General features: G+C 41.4%; 1 protein-coding gene across 1 annotated transcript in view; it reads left to right on the forward strand.

The window, feature by feature from the left end:
- Window positions 1–12,967, forward strand: part of LOC143231358 (uncharacterized) — a 71,946-nt gene that overhangs the window by 38,426 nt on the left and 20,553 nt on the right. Inside the window, exons 8-9 of the mRNA XM_076465900.1 lie at window positions 744–881; window positions 5,204–5,373. Coding sequence (XP_076322015.1) covers window positions 744–881; window positions 5,204–5,373 — 308 coding nt within the window. The remainder of the gene's footprint in view (window positions 1–743; window positions 882–5,203; window positions 5,374–12,967) is intronic.

A 12,967-nucleotide genomic window follows, 5' to 3' on the forward strand; every position in this document is an offset into this window, starting at 1 on the left:
TTCATTTTGTCAGGCTAACTTGAAATTCTTTCTAAATCATTTTGTTTTCATTTTCACTCAAATGAAAATTTTATTCTTGGTTCTTTTCATCATGTAGCTGACTTTGGATTATGTGCCGTTATAACATCACAAGAAAGTAGAAAAACATCAACGGCCGGCACTCCGTACTGGATGGCACCTGAAATCGTTAAAACAAAAAATACGGATGCGAAGTCGATATATGGTCTTTCGGGATCACAGTTATTGAGATGATACAGGAGAGCCTCCTTATTGTAATGAAGATCCCCTCATGGTAAGTGTTGCCAACCAGACCGTACAGCCATGGAGAAAAATTAGATTGAATTTCAACTTTCTCCTTATTTGAATGTACTTTCCTTTTGTATGTAAATACTTTGATGAGTTGAGAGTAGAAAATTATGATTGAATAAATCTATAAGAGTTTCCTTCTGGATAAATTTAAAGTATTTCGTATAAATTTCAAGATCTTTTAAGAATTTGGGTAAATTAATGCTTGCGTTAGTTAAAGAGAAATGTTTCTGTAATAATATTACTCATAAAATTATCATTGTTTCGCAATACCCAACTTCTTAATAGTGAGATTTCGTTTACTTGAATACACAAATGATTGTATAATTTAGTTGAAATGTCTTCCAGCAACTCTAATAAGAAAAGACAGAACAAGGCTTGCCCATTAATCACACATATAGATATACATAAAGTCATGATGTCCCATTTCTTTTCAGCTATTTGATCTCATAGCGAAAAATGGGAAACCTGATATTAAAGAAAAAGATAACATTTCTCTCGTATTCCAAGATTTCTTGGAGAAGTGTTTACAAGTCGACGTACGGAAACGATATACAGCTTCGGAACTCTTGAAGGTATGTCGTGAATTACTGTTACTTCACTATTTTATTTTGTTTTGCTTTGAACCTATTACCCTAATGACATACATCAAAAAGCAATATTAATAAGTCGAAGAATTCGTTGTTGTGCTTGCATGTTCATTTTACAGTTTGAGTACATCGACTTCAAACACCACTGCATAATTTATCATTTTTATTTTGTAATATCCATCAATCCCATACAATATCACATTTTACTGCTGAAAAATTTACCTGACTTGACGTCAAGATATATGGTGTACTTAATAGCGATTGGGGAACAATTCAATTCTAGAGCAATTTGTCAGAAAGTCCAGCTGGCATCACATAAAGCTTTTATGCAAGTTCTATAATTTCCTAACAATCCTTCATGCCTTGGGAGCTGTGACATGACAACAAAACTTAATGTATGGTGTTAAACACTGTTTTTATGAAGGTTTATTTGTGGGTTGCTATTAAATTTATTCTTCTCAGTATATAAATGTTTTATATGCTAAGTTCTCTGTTAAGACACTGCATGTGGTTCTATGACAGTTATTTCAATCCCTATATTTCATTCAAGCATGAATTCTAAAGAATACTGATTATTCTTACGCTGGTTCATTCAGTTGTCAAGAGGGATCAGTGAAGCGTTACCATTGTGTTGAAATCTACAATCAGTTACCGCATGGGAGAATTATATCCGTAAAATGGAAATAATGACAAAATATTATCTTGTCGTAGCACTTTTGCACAGTACTGTCTGTATACAGAGACTGATTTAACAACATGTTTATCATGTAGAATTGGTACTTTTTAAACAAATATTTTTTTTATTTTTCACTCAGCATCCTTTTATATCACGAGAAAAGAAATGTGAACACCATAACCGAGCGATGTGAGGCCAATATTCATCCTCGTTTATATTTATTTTTTGTGTATTCTATGTGTTGTTGTTTTGTATGTATTGTAAGCATTGGCACGTTAAATATTTATGATGTATAAATTGGGTTATTTGTTTTATATTTAATTATGTTATTTGGCTGTTAAATTTTACTGTATGTATATGTTTTATAATGTACAATATCATTATAAAATTGAAAGAATTAAAGGAGAATTTGTTTGAAATTACATTATTCTGTTCATATTTGGTGATTAAATCAACTCTAGAAAAGAATAAGTAATTAAATATCATATTGCCATTTTTGGTCCAAGTTATTTTATTTTCATAACGGATAATGTTTGTGCTAAAAGTACTCAAATATCTACAAATAAAAAGAAATATAGAAGTTTTAATAGTTTAATTGGTATTTTCCAAGATATATCAATCCTACACAAAATATTTCAAATGATATAAACAATATCTCCATATTTCGCAGTTATATCACTGAAATTACAAAAAAGTAAAGAATAAAAATAAATGATTCTAATAAATCAGCATGACTATTGATTATTCAACACCATCGCTATCTATAAAATTTCCTTATTCCATCTTACATTGTCGCTTTTACTTTTGCTTTCAGTTTGGGATTTTAAACATTCTACAAACTCTGTGTAGATGTCGGAAACAAATTTTGTGATTATGTATCTTAGTGTTTTGGAGATTTAATGATTTTAATTCAAGAATGCTGTATAGGTGAAATACAGTTGTACAAGGACAGTTATTACAGACACATGAAAGTGATTGGTTTAACTTCTGTTCTCATAAAGGTGTGTAGGCCGTGATGGTAGGTAACTGGTGGCAGTGTATTATCCATCCTTGATCATTGAGATGAGAAATTGATATATTGTTAAAATCTGCACTTTTATGGATTAGTGTAACAAGAGCATCTCTTTCGAAGTGTTACATAAAGCATTCTCTGTTGGGGGAGAACCTTTAGAAGTGATTTATTGTTTGTGAAAAACAGTTTTGCGAGTGAAGTGTACAGAGGAGTGTTATGAAGTAAGACACCCTCGAAATTGATGGTGGAAAATAAGAAAAATATCATCAATATACCTTCTTTAGAGAACAGGTTTGAAGCTTCAATGGCAATTGTCAACCCATTTGTGTTCTTGGTGATTGAGGAAAATGTTGGCAAGCCTAAAACTCATGTAGGAGCCCTTACCAACAACATCTATCTGCTCGTATAATGTTATTAAGGAGGTGTAGAGAGTCTTTAGTCGAGAGTTCAAGCACAGATTTGAAATAAGATTCAGAAAGACCATTATCAGCAGAGACGTAACCCGAGGGCGCAGTCCATCTGAAAAATCAATTCGTTTTATAGCATTGAATGAAAAGTAAAACGTATGTAAACACTTAAAAGAGAGATTCACGAGCTAAGCCACAGACTATACACACTATCCAGTTTCACTGATACAAGGGAATGATAGATTTTGACATTTGTGGAATGAGCTTGGTCTTAAAGAAGTGTTTAGACATGATGTCTATCTCAGTATCTGTTGAAAGCGAAAGCAAGAAACCAGAAAGCTTTATGAATTTTAATTCATAGTACTTCAACTGCCTGGTGAGTGATGCTATTTTAAATAGTTTCTATATTAGTAAAATGATTGATTAAACAGTAAATTATTTATTTATTATATCCACTTGTAGCAAAATGACCTTCATATAGAAACCGAAAAGTGCTATGGGTTATTAATTAATGCCAATAAGTTCTCAACAAAGGTTTTAAACATTTTATTGGAATTTATCAGTCAGTTTATAAAACTAAATATCTTAAATAAGCATCCTAAGAGAAGTGAAAAACACCAGTAAATGAAAAAAAGTATGATTAGATATAGAAGGAAACACTATAATCAGTACCTTAGATCATAAAAATACAATCAGGTTTCTATACCAGTATTTATGAAAAAACAGTTATGACAGAAACGTTTCAGTAGTATGTTAGTAACATTATTCTCTCATAGAAGCACATGTAGCTGAAAAATACAAACGTAAATTTAAATCTGTAGTAACTCCACAGAAGTATAGAAACACCACTGTAAGACACACAGAATACGCTAATAAGACCTTTGTAAAACACATTTAAGTTAAACCTATACTGTTTCGTCAGGTACACTTTTATTACACTAAACCTATAATAGATGTACATTGAATAGAAGACTCTCAGCTTTTGTAAATGAAGAATGTCATACTTAAATATAAACATTTGAAATCAAATTACCCTTAGTAACACAGTGTATACATAGAATCTTAATAAGAGTATCCACCATTTTATGACACGCACAATATACCAAGTAAGACTATCTAAAGAAAGAAATCCGTAAATATAAAACGTGCACAATAAATTGAAATCTATACTCAATCCTATGGGCTTTTTTGTAATATACATAATTCACCTAGTGATGCCTACAGAAACCATAGTAACAACATGCGCGTACATTAAAATTAACCACATACAGAACTTAAATGCCAGAATCCTCCTGTAAACTGTCCATCTGTAGTAACAGTCTCTCTAGCGTAAAGTAGTAATGGGTGTTATAAAGACTAATCGATAGGTTACATTATTGTATTAATATGATATCTACCCATATATCAAGGGTATTGACTTCTGAATAAAGGGTATTAGGTTACATTGTTCTTGTACTCATCATCTCCTTACTTCAGGAACAAGCAAAAGGAGGGCGAGATACTTCCATACAAACACATTTGATTAATAGCACATATCGTCATGTGAGTTGTGATAAATATGTATATAACGAAGAAACATGTCACGGCTTCTATTAACGTGACACAAATTAAATTAGGTTGTGATACACATAGCTAACATTTTTTACTTCATACGTAAGCTTATTCACAGCACCATTTTTACCATGTATGACTGATGATGATAAAACAATAAAATTTATCTAAAACTATATAGATGTGAATAAGTAATATGTTTTGTAGAAAATTGTAGAAAAACTAATTTTGACAGATTTATATGTGTAAAACAATTTAAAACAAATGGATAATATACTGAACTATTCAATACTTGAAATCATCTTGTTTGTAGCTTTTACTTTTCAAAGTACTGTTCATGCTGTTAGAGGAACACTTGTGAAGCCATGGTAAAGAGAGAGAGAGAAAGAGTGGCATCAGATTTGGGGTGCCAAAAGTACTCTACAAGTAGTTGCCAAAATTTATAGTCCATGACATTGAAATTATTACAGTGTTTTGACTACAATAAATCTTTTATTGTGCACTATTATTATCAAAGGTAATATACTTTAATTGTCGTAACTTTTATTTATTGATTCAGAGTATTAAGCCATATGATTACCGAACATATTCGGTACCGCACATCTCACAATTAGTAACTGGCATTATTGGAATATGTACGTCATAGGTCACTCTCCTTTAGTCAAGACTTGGTGGTATTACTTCCATATTCCAACCTATGAACAGAAAGGTGAACGATAATTGCGGAGACATTGAGCAGAACAACAAATTTCCATCGTTCACGAAGCCTCCTCCTAGGAATATGTCTCGCTCTTACAGCATCATTTATCATCTGATTTTCAAGATGAAATCGTAAACTCCATGACTTTTATGTTTAAAATGGGTTATAGTTATTTTTTGTTGAGAATGTAACATAATGACTAGACTGTGAGAGCAATATTGTATGCTAAAATTTCGTTATTGGTGGTTTTATGTTGAACTATGCTTTACAATGTTTGTTCGGTCAGGTGATTTAGGTGCTCGACTCCCAATCTAAGGTTCGTAGGTTCGAATCCCAGTCACACCAAAAATGCTTGATCTTAAACCCGTGAGGATGTTGTAATGTGACAGTCAAACCCACTATTCGTTGGTAGAAGAGTAGCCCAAAAGTTGGCGGTTGGTAGTGATGACCAGCTGCCTTTTCTCTAGAGTTGCACTGCATAATTAGGGTCGGCTAGCGCAGATAGCTTTCATGTAGCTTTGTGCGAAATTCAAAAACAAAAAACTTTTAGATTCAAATTTCTGGTTATTTGAAATATATTGTATACATTTCGTAACATTTTCTCCGTGTTTATGTTGTTAAAGTACGCTGTCTTTCTTTTCACTGAATGTTATTAAATGTGTTTTCTATGGATGGATTGTGTTAGTATTTTGTTCATGATGAGTACTGTTAGTATTTGTTCTGTGTTGGTAGTGTTTTGCTCTCTATAGATTATATTAGTGTTTACATGTGCGGGTCATGTCAGGTGTTTGCTCTGTACGTGGGTTGCAAAAGCGTCTGCTCAGTGTAAATTGCATTGATGTTTGCTCTATGTAGTTTAATTTAGTGTTTGTATTATATATTTTTTTTCCTTTTCGATTATTTCAGATAGTATATGTTCTGTGTGGAGTATGTTAAGTAATGAATACTTTCTGAACATTACTCAAATGGACTTTGTTGTGTTTCCTGGTGCAAAGCTACACAATGGGCTATTTGCACCCGAGGAAATCGTACCTCGGATTTTGCTTTGTAAGTCAGTAAGCATACCTCTGCTTCACCAATTACTTAGAATCATAATTCATATAAACGAAAGTGCTTACACGTAAAATACCCGTGTATTCAATGGACATATATGTCTCCTAAAATGTTTGATTTACAGATAAAAAATATTGTGTGAATAATGTTAAAAGGGTAGACAAACGGTTGATATATATGAAATATGTTTTAACAAAATTGGAAGTTGTTTTGCTTAATACAGAACCTAAGTCTAGGCATATGATTGAGTGCCATTCAAAAAATTCACTTTTTTATATAGGTTTTGTAACCTTCAAATCAAATATAAACTATTTTCAACTTTTCTTTCTTGAAGCCTCCATCTTCTTTATTCGAGAGATTGACAAAATTTTGTTGGATAACATCTAGAAAGTGACTATAATTTTCAAACCGAGAACGTTTAGACATAACCGACACTGTTTTGTTTCATAACATTGAGAAAGTGACTGGCGTTTTCAAACTGAGTGCTACTGATATGATTAACATTGTTTAGTTACATAATGTCAACAAAGTGACAAGTGTTTTAAAACTTAGAATTATTACCCACAATGCTTGTCATGCTGGATATACTACTGCTACTAGAATTCGAGTTGTGCACATTCAGTTCGCCGTCTTTAATTTTTCTCATGTTTTTATTTACGTCTTTCGAGGGAATGGAAACGTCCAATTTTCGATTTATTTATTCATTTAATGATTGTGGATAGAGGTCTGTGTTGGTGAAAGGAAATGTTTAGAATCGTTATGAGGCCCGGCATCAATGTTAATCTCTGCTGATGAGGTGTAGGAAGAGATACAGGTGCCACTTCCTTGGTTCGGGTATTCTCAGTTTCAGTTCCATCTACCTTCTTCCTACCCATGGCCTTAATGACAAACTGAAAGTTTCAGATATGAGGTACTACATCGCCATTTTATAACACTAATTCTTGTAATTAAATCATTAAAATAAAGTAAAACAGTTGGTTAATTTGTTAATGTCTTTTGACAAATACTAAAAAATAGTAGATTATTCGGCACTGAAATGGTGTTTTCCGATGCAACAATCTATTTTTCTACATTGCCTGAGGATATATTGCCATGGATACGAACATTATATGAACAGTACAACATTGAGTGTTTGTATGTTATATTCATATTAAATTTTTCAATTAAAAATTCCAGTGCCTACCTATTTCAGAACATGACTGACAAAGAGATGCACTCTCACATACATGAAAATCAAACACTGTGCAGCTAGAGGTTATATTTACGTATATCATTGTTTTCGAGAGAATAAAATTATATGTCGACAGTCAACACTTTAAAATGTAAAACTTTTGGTGTGTTTTAATTATGTTTTACTTCATTTCCTTATTTCAATAAATTAGAGTAAGAAATAACTTACCCATGGTTGTCCTCATTGCTGCAGTCGTAAAGAAAGGATTATAATTAATTACTCTTTAAATAACGATTAGAATTTTAGAAGTATATCCACGTTATTATAGTAAAATATGAGTAAAATCAATGTGTGTTGATTCAACACATTAAGTTATGCATGAAATAACGTATCAGATTATTAAATAACATCAGCCATCGAAGACAGATGGAGTTTATGTACGCCCTAACTCTGTGTATATTTGTTAGCAAAATTTCTCGAAAATGGCTAAATGTATTTGGAAAAATATTGGTAAACATTTGGGTTAGGACCCAACTTTGAAGTTTATTATTTTTTGGAGGATCAAGGTGACAGCAAGGACATGGATATTCAAACAATCCCTATCTATTTACATGGTGGGCATATGTAGAACATTATTCTTCATTGTCCTGCCAACAATAGATCGTGTCCCTTGACAACGACGAACATACAAACATATTTTCGTATTCTTTGGGAGCCGAATATGATCAACGCTAAGTATCAGAGGTATGCACTTTATTGAGTGAGCCAATAGTTAAGACAGATGTTTGACTTTCTCAAGGCTTTCATAGTACACGCGTACTAAACTGTTTAGTGCAGCAAAGTTCATTGTTATATATTCTACTTATGTAAATCAAAGGTAACCGATAAAAACAACAAAATAAGATTTCTTACACTAAATCGAGAATGTTCGTTTTTCGTTGGTTTTTTTTAATTGGATGAAATGATGTGAAAATTCGAACTCAAGATTTGACTAATGTGAACAAGCAACATTTAGTGCAGTAATAAATTTCCCACTCGCTCTCATTTGCTCTGAGACTCTGTTCGAGGTGTCCCGAGGCCAATGCGTGTAGTTGGCGAAAACAGGTGGTCGAAATGCCGAAGATATACTCTAGGGACGTCGAATGGAAGGACCCGCCGCCAACTGTTCGGGCACTTTTCGCTACAACTGCGTGTAGACGTCCGACACGCCGCAGCAAACTGCTGTTGGTCCACGCACGCGCGAAACAGGCAGAAGAAATGGGTTTCCCGTCGGTAGGCGGCGGACGCGAGTTTTAAATTTCCCGCTGGCTCTCATTTGCTCTGACACTCTGTTCGAGGTGTCCCGAGGCCACCTTGTTGTTGGCGGGAACAGTTGGACGAAATGCCGAAGATATCCTCTAGGGACGTCGAATCGAAGGACCCGCCGCCAACCGTTCCGGCACTTTTTGCTACAACTGCGTGTAGACGTCCGACACGCTGCAGCAAGCTGCTGTTGGTCCTCTTACGCGCGAAACAGGCTGAAGAAATGGGTTCCCCCGTCGGTAGGCGGCGGGCGCGGTTGTTTAAATTACCCACTCGCTCTCATTTGCTCTGAGACTCTGTTCGAGGTGTCCCAATTCCAATGGGTGTTGTTGGCGTGAACAGGTGGTCAAATGCCGAAGATATATTCTAGGAACGTCGAATCGAAGGATCCGCCGCCAACCGTTCGGGGACTTTTTGCTACAAGTTCGTGTAGACGTCCGACACGCCGCAGCAAGCTGCTGTTGGTCCACGCACGCGCGAAACAGGCCGAAGAAATGGGTTCCCCGTCGGTAGGCGGCGGGCGCGGGTGTTTAAATTTCCCGCTCGCTCTCATTTGCTCTGAGACTCTGTTCGAGGTGTCCCGAGGACAATGCGTGTAGTTGGCGGGAACAGGTGGTCGAAATGCCGAAGATATCCTCTAGGGACGTCGAATCGAAGGACCCGCCGCCAACCGTTCGGGCACTTTTCGCTACAACTGCGTGTAGACGTCCGACACGCCGCAGCAAGCTGCTGTTGGTCCACGCACGCGCGAAACAGGCCGAAGAAATGGGTTCCCCGTCGGTAGGCGGCGGGCGCGGGTGTTTAAATTTCCCGCTCGCTCTCATTTGCTCTGAGACTCTGTTCGAGGTGTCCCGAGGCCAATGCGTGTAGTTGGCGATAACAAGTGGTCGAAATGCCGAAGATATCCTCTAGGGACGTCGAATCGAAGGACCCGCCGCCAACCGTTCGGGCACTTTTCGCTACAACTGCGTGTAGACGTCCGACACGCCGCAGCAAGCTGCTGTTGGTCCACACACGCGCGAAACAGGCCGAAGAAATGGGTTCCCCCGTCGGTAGGCGGCGGGCGCGGGTGTTTAAATTTCCCGCTCGCTCTCATTTGCTCTGAGCCTCTGTTCGAGGTGTCCCAAGGCCAATGCGTGTAGTTGGCGGGAACAGGTGGTCGAAATGCCGAAGATATCCTCTAGGGACGTCGAATCGAAGGACCCGCCGCCAACCGTTCGGGCACTTTTCGCTAGAACTGCGTGTAGACGTCGACACGCCGCAGCAAGCTGCTGTTGGTCCACGCACGCGCGAAACAGGCCGAAGAAATGGGTTCCCCGTCGGCAGGCGGCGGGCGCGGGTGTTTAAATTTCCCGCTCGCTCTCATTTGCTCTGTGCCTCTGTTCGAGGTGTCCCGAGGCCAATGCGTGTAGTTGGCAGTAACAGGTGGTCGAAATGCCGAAGATATCCTCTAGGGACGTCGAATCGAAGGACCCGCCGCCAACCGTTCGGGCACTTTTCGCTACAACTGCGTGTAGACGTCCGACACGCCGCAGCAAGCTGCTGTTGGTCCACGCACGCGCGAAACAGGCCGAAGAAATGGGTTCCCCGTCGGTAGGCGGCGGGCGCTGGTGTTTAAATTTCCCGCTCGCTCTCATTTGCTCTGAGACTCTGTTCGAGGTGTCCCGAGGCCAATGCGTGTTGTTGGCGGTAACAGGTGGTCGAAATGCCGAAGATATCCTCTAGGGACGTCGAATCGAAGGACCCGCCGCCAACCGTTCGGGCACTTTTCGCTACAACAGCGTGTAGACGTCCGACACGCCGCAGCAAGCTGCTGTTGGTCCACGCACGCGCGAAACAGGCCGAAGAAATGGGTTCCCCGTCGGTAGGCGGCGGGCGCGGGTGTTTAAATTTCCCGCTCGCTCTCATTTGCTCTGTGCCTCTGTTCGAGGTGTCCCGAGGCCAATGCGTGTAGTTGGCGGGAACAGGTGGTCGAAATGCCGAAGATATCCTCTAGGGACGTCGAATCGAAGGACCCGCCGCCAACCGTTCGGGCACTTTTCGCTACAACTGCGTGTAGACGTCCGACACGCCGCAGCAAGCTGCTGTTGGTCCACGCACGCGCGAAACAGGCCGAAGAAATGGGTTCCCCGTCGGTAGGCGGCGGGCGCGGGTGTTTAAATTTCCCGCTCGCTCTCATTTGCTCTGAGCCTCTGTTCGAGGTGTCCCGAGGCCAATGCGTGTAGTTGGCGGTAACAGGTGGTCGAAATGCCGAAGATATCCTCTAGGGACGTCGAATCGAAGGACCCGCCGCCAACCGTTCGGGCACTTTTCGCTACAACTGCGTGTAGACGTCCGACACGCCGCAGCAAGCTGCTGTTGGTCCACGCACGCGCGAAACAGGCCGAAGAAATGGGTTCCCCGTCGGTAGGCGGCGGGCGCGGGTGTTTAAATTTCCCGCTCGCTCTCATTTGCTCTGAGACTCTGTTCGAGGTGTCCCGAGGCCAATGCGTGTTGTTGGCGGGAACAGGTGGTCGAAATGCCGAAGATATCCTCTAGGGACGTCGAATCGAAGGACCCGCCGCCAACCGTTCGGGCACTTTTCGCTACAACTGCGTGTAGACGTCCGACACGCCGCAGCAAGCTGCTGTTGGTCCACGCACGCGCGAAACAGGCCGAAGAAATGGGTTCCCCGTCGGTAGGCGGCGGGCGCGGGTGTTTAAATTTCCCGCTCGCTCTCATTTGCTCTGAGACTCTGTTCGAGGTGTCCCGAGGCCAATGCGTGTAGTTGGCGGTAACAGGTGGTCGAAATGCCGAAGATATCCTCTAGGGACGTCGAATCGAAGGACCCGCCGCCAACCGTTCGGGCACTTTTCGCTACAACAGCGTGTAGACGTCCGACACGCCGCAGCAAGCTGCTGTTGGTCCACGCACGCGCGAAACAGGCCGAAGAAATGGGTTCCCCGTCGGTAGGCGGCGGGCGCGGGTGTTTAAATTTCCCGCTCGCTCTCATTTGCTCTGAGACTCTGTTCGAGGTGTCCCGAGGCCAATGCGTGTAGTTGGCGGGAACAGGTGGTCGAAATGCCGAAGATATCCTCTAGGGACGTCGAATCGAAGGACCCGCCGCCAACCGTTCGGGCACTTTTCGCTACAACTGCGTGTAGACGTCCGACACGCCGCAGCAAGCTGCTGTTGGTCCACGCACGCGCGAAACAGGCCGAAGAAATGGGTTCCCCCGTCGGTAGGCGGCGGGCGCGGGTGTTTAAATTTCCCGCTCGCTCTCATTTGCTCTGAGACTCTGTTCGAGGTGTCCCGAGGCCAATGCGTGTAGTTGGCGGTAACAGGTGGTCGAAATGCCGAAGATATCCTCTAGGGACGTCGAATCGAAGGACCCGCCGCCAACCGTTCGGGCACTTTTCGCTACAACAGCGTGTAGACGTCCGACACGCCGCAGCAAGCTGCTGTTGGTCCACGCACGCGCGAAACAGGCCGAAGAAATGGGTTCCCCGTCGGTAGGCGGCGGGCGCGGGTGTTTAAATTTCCCGCTCGCTCTCATTTGCTCTGAGACTCTGTTCGAGGTGTCCCGAGGCCAATGCGTGTAGTTGGCGGTAACAGGTGGTCGAAATGCCGAAGATATCCTCTAGGGACGTCGAATCGAAGGACCCGCCGCCAACCGTTCGGGCACTTTTCGCTACAACAGCGTGTAGACGTCCGACACGCCGCAGCAAGCTGCTGTTGGTCCACGCACGCGCGAAACAGGCCGAAGAAATGGGTTCCCCGTCGGTAGGCGGCGGGCGCGGGTGTTTAAATTTCCCGCTCGCTCTCATTTGCTCTGAGACTCTGTTCGAGGTGTCCCGAGGCCAATGCGTGTAGTTGGCGGGAACAGGTGGTCGAAATGCCGAAGATATCCTCTAGGGACGTCGAATCGAAGGACCCGCCGCCAACCGTTCGGGCACTTTTCGCTACAACTGCGTGTAGACGTCCGACACGCCGCAGCAAGCTGCTGTTGGTCCACGCACGCGCGAAACAGGCCGAAGAAATGGGTTCCCCGTCGGTAGGCGGCGGGCGCGGGTGTTTAAATTTCCCGCTCGCTCTCATTTGCTCTGAGACTCTGTTCGAGGTGTCCCGAGGCCAATGCGTGTAGTTGGCGGTAACAGGTGGTCGAAATGCCGAAGATATCCTCTAGGGACGTCGAATCGAAGGACCCGCCGCCAACCGTT

Source organism: Tachypleus tridentatus, chromosome 11, assembly GCF_004210375.1.
Source record: "Tachypleus tridentatus isolate NWPU-2018 chromosome 11, ASM421037v1, whole genome shotgun sequence".
NCBI classification, from domain to species: Eukaryota; Metazoa; Arthropoda; class Merostomata; order Xiphosura; family Limulidae; genus Tachypleus; species Tachypleus tridentatus.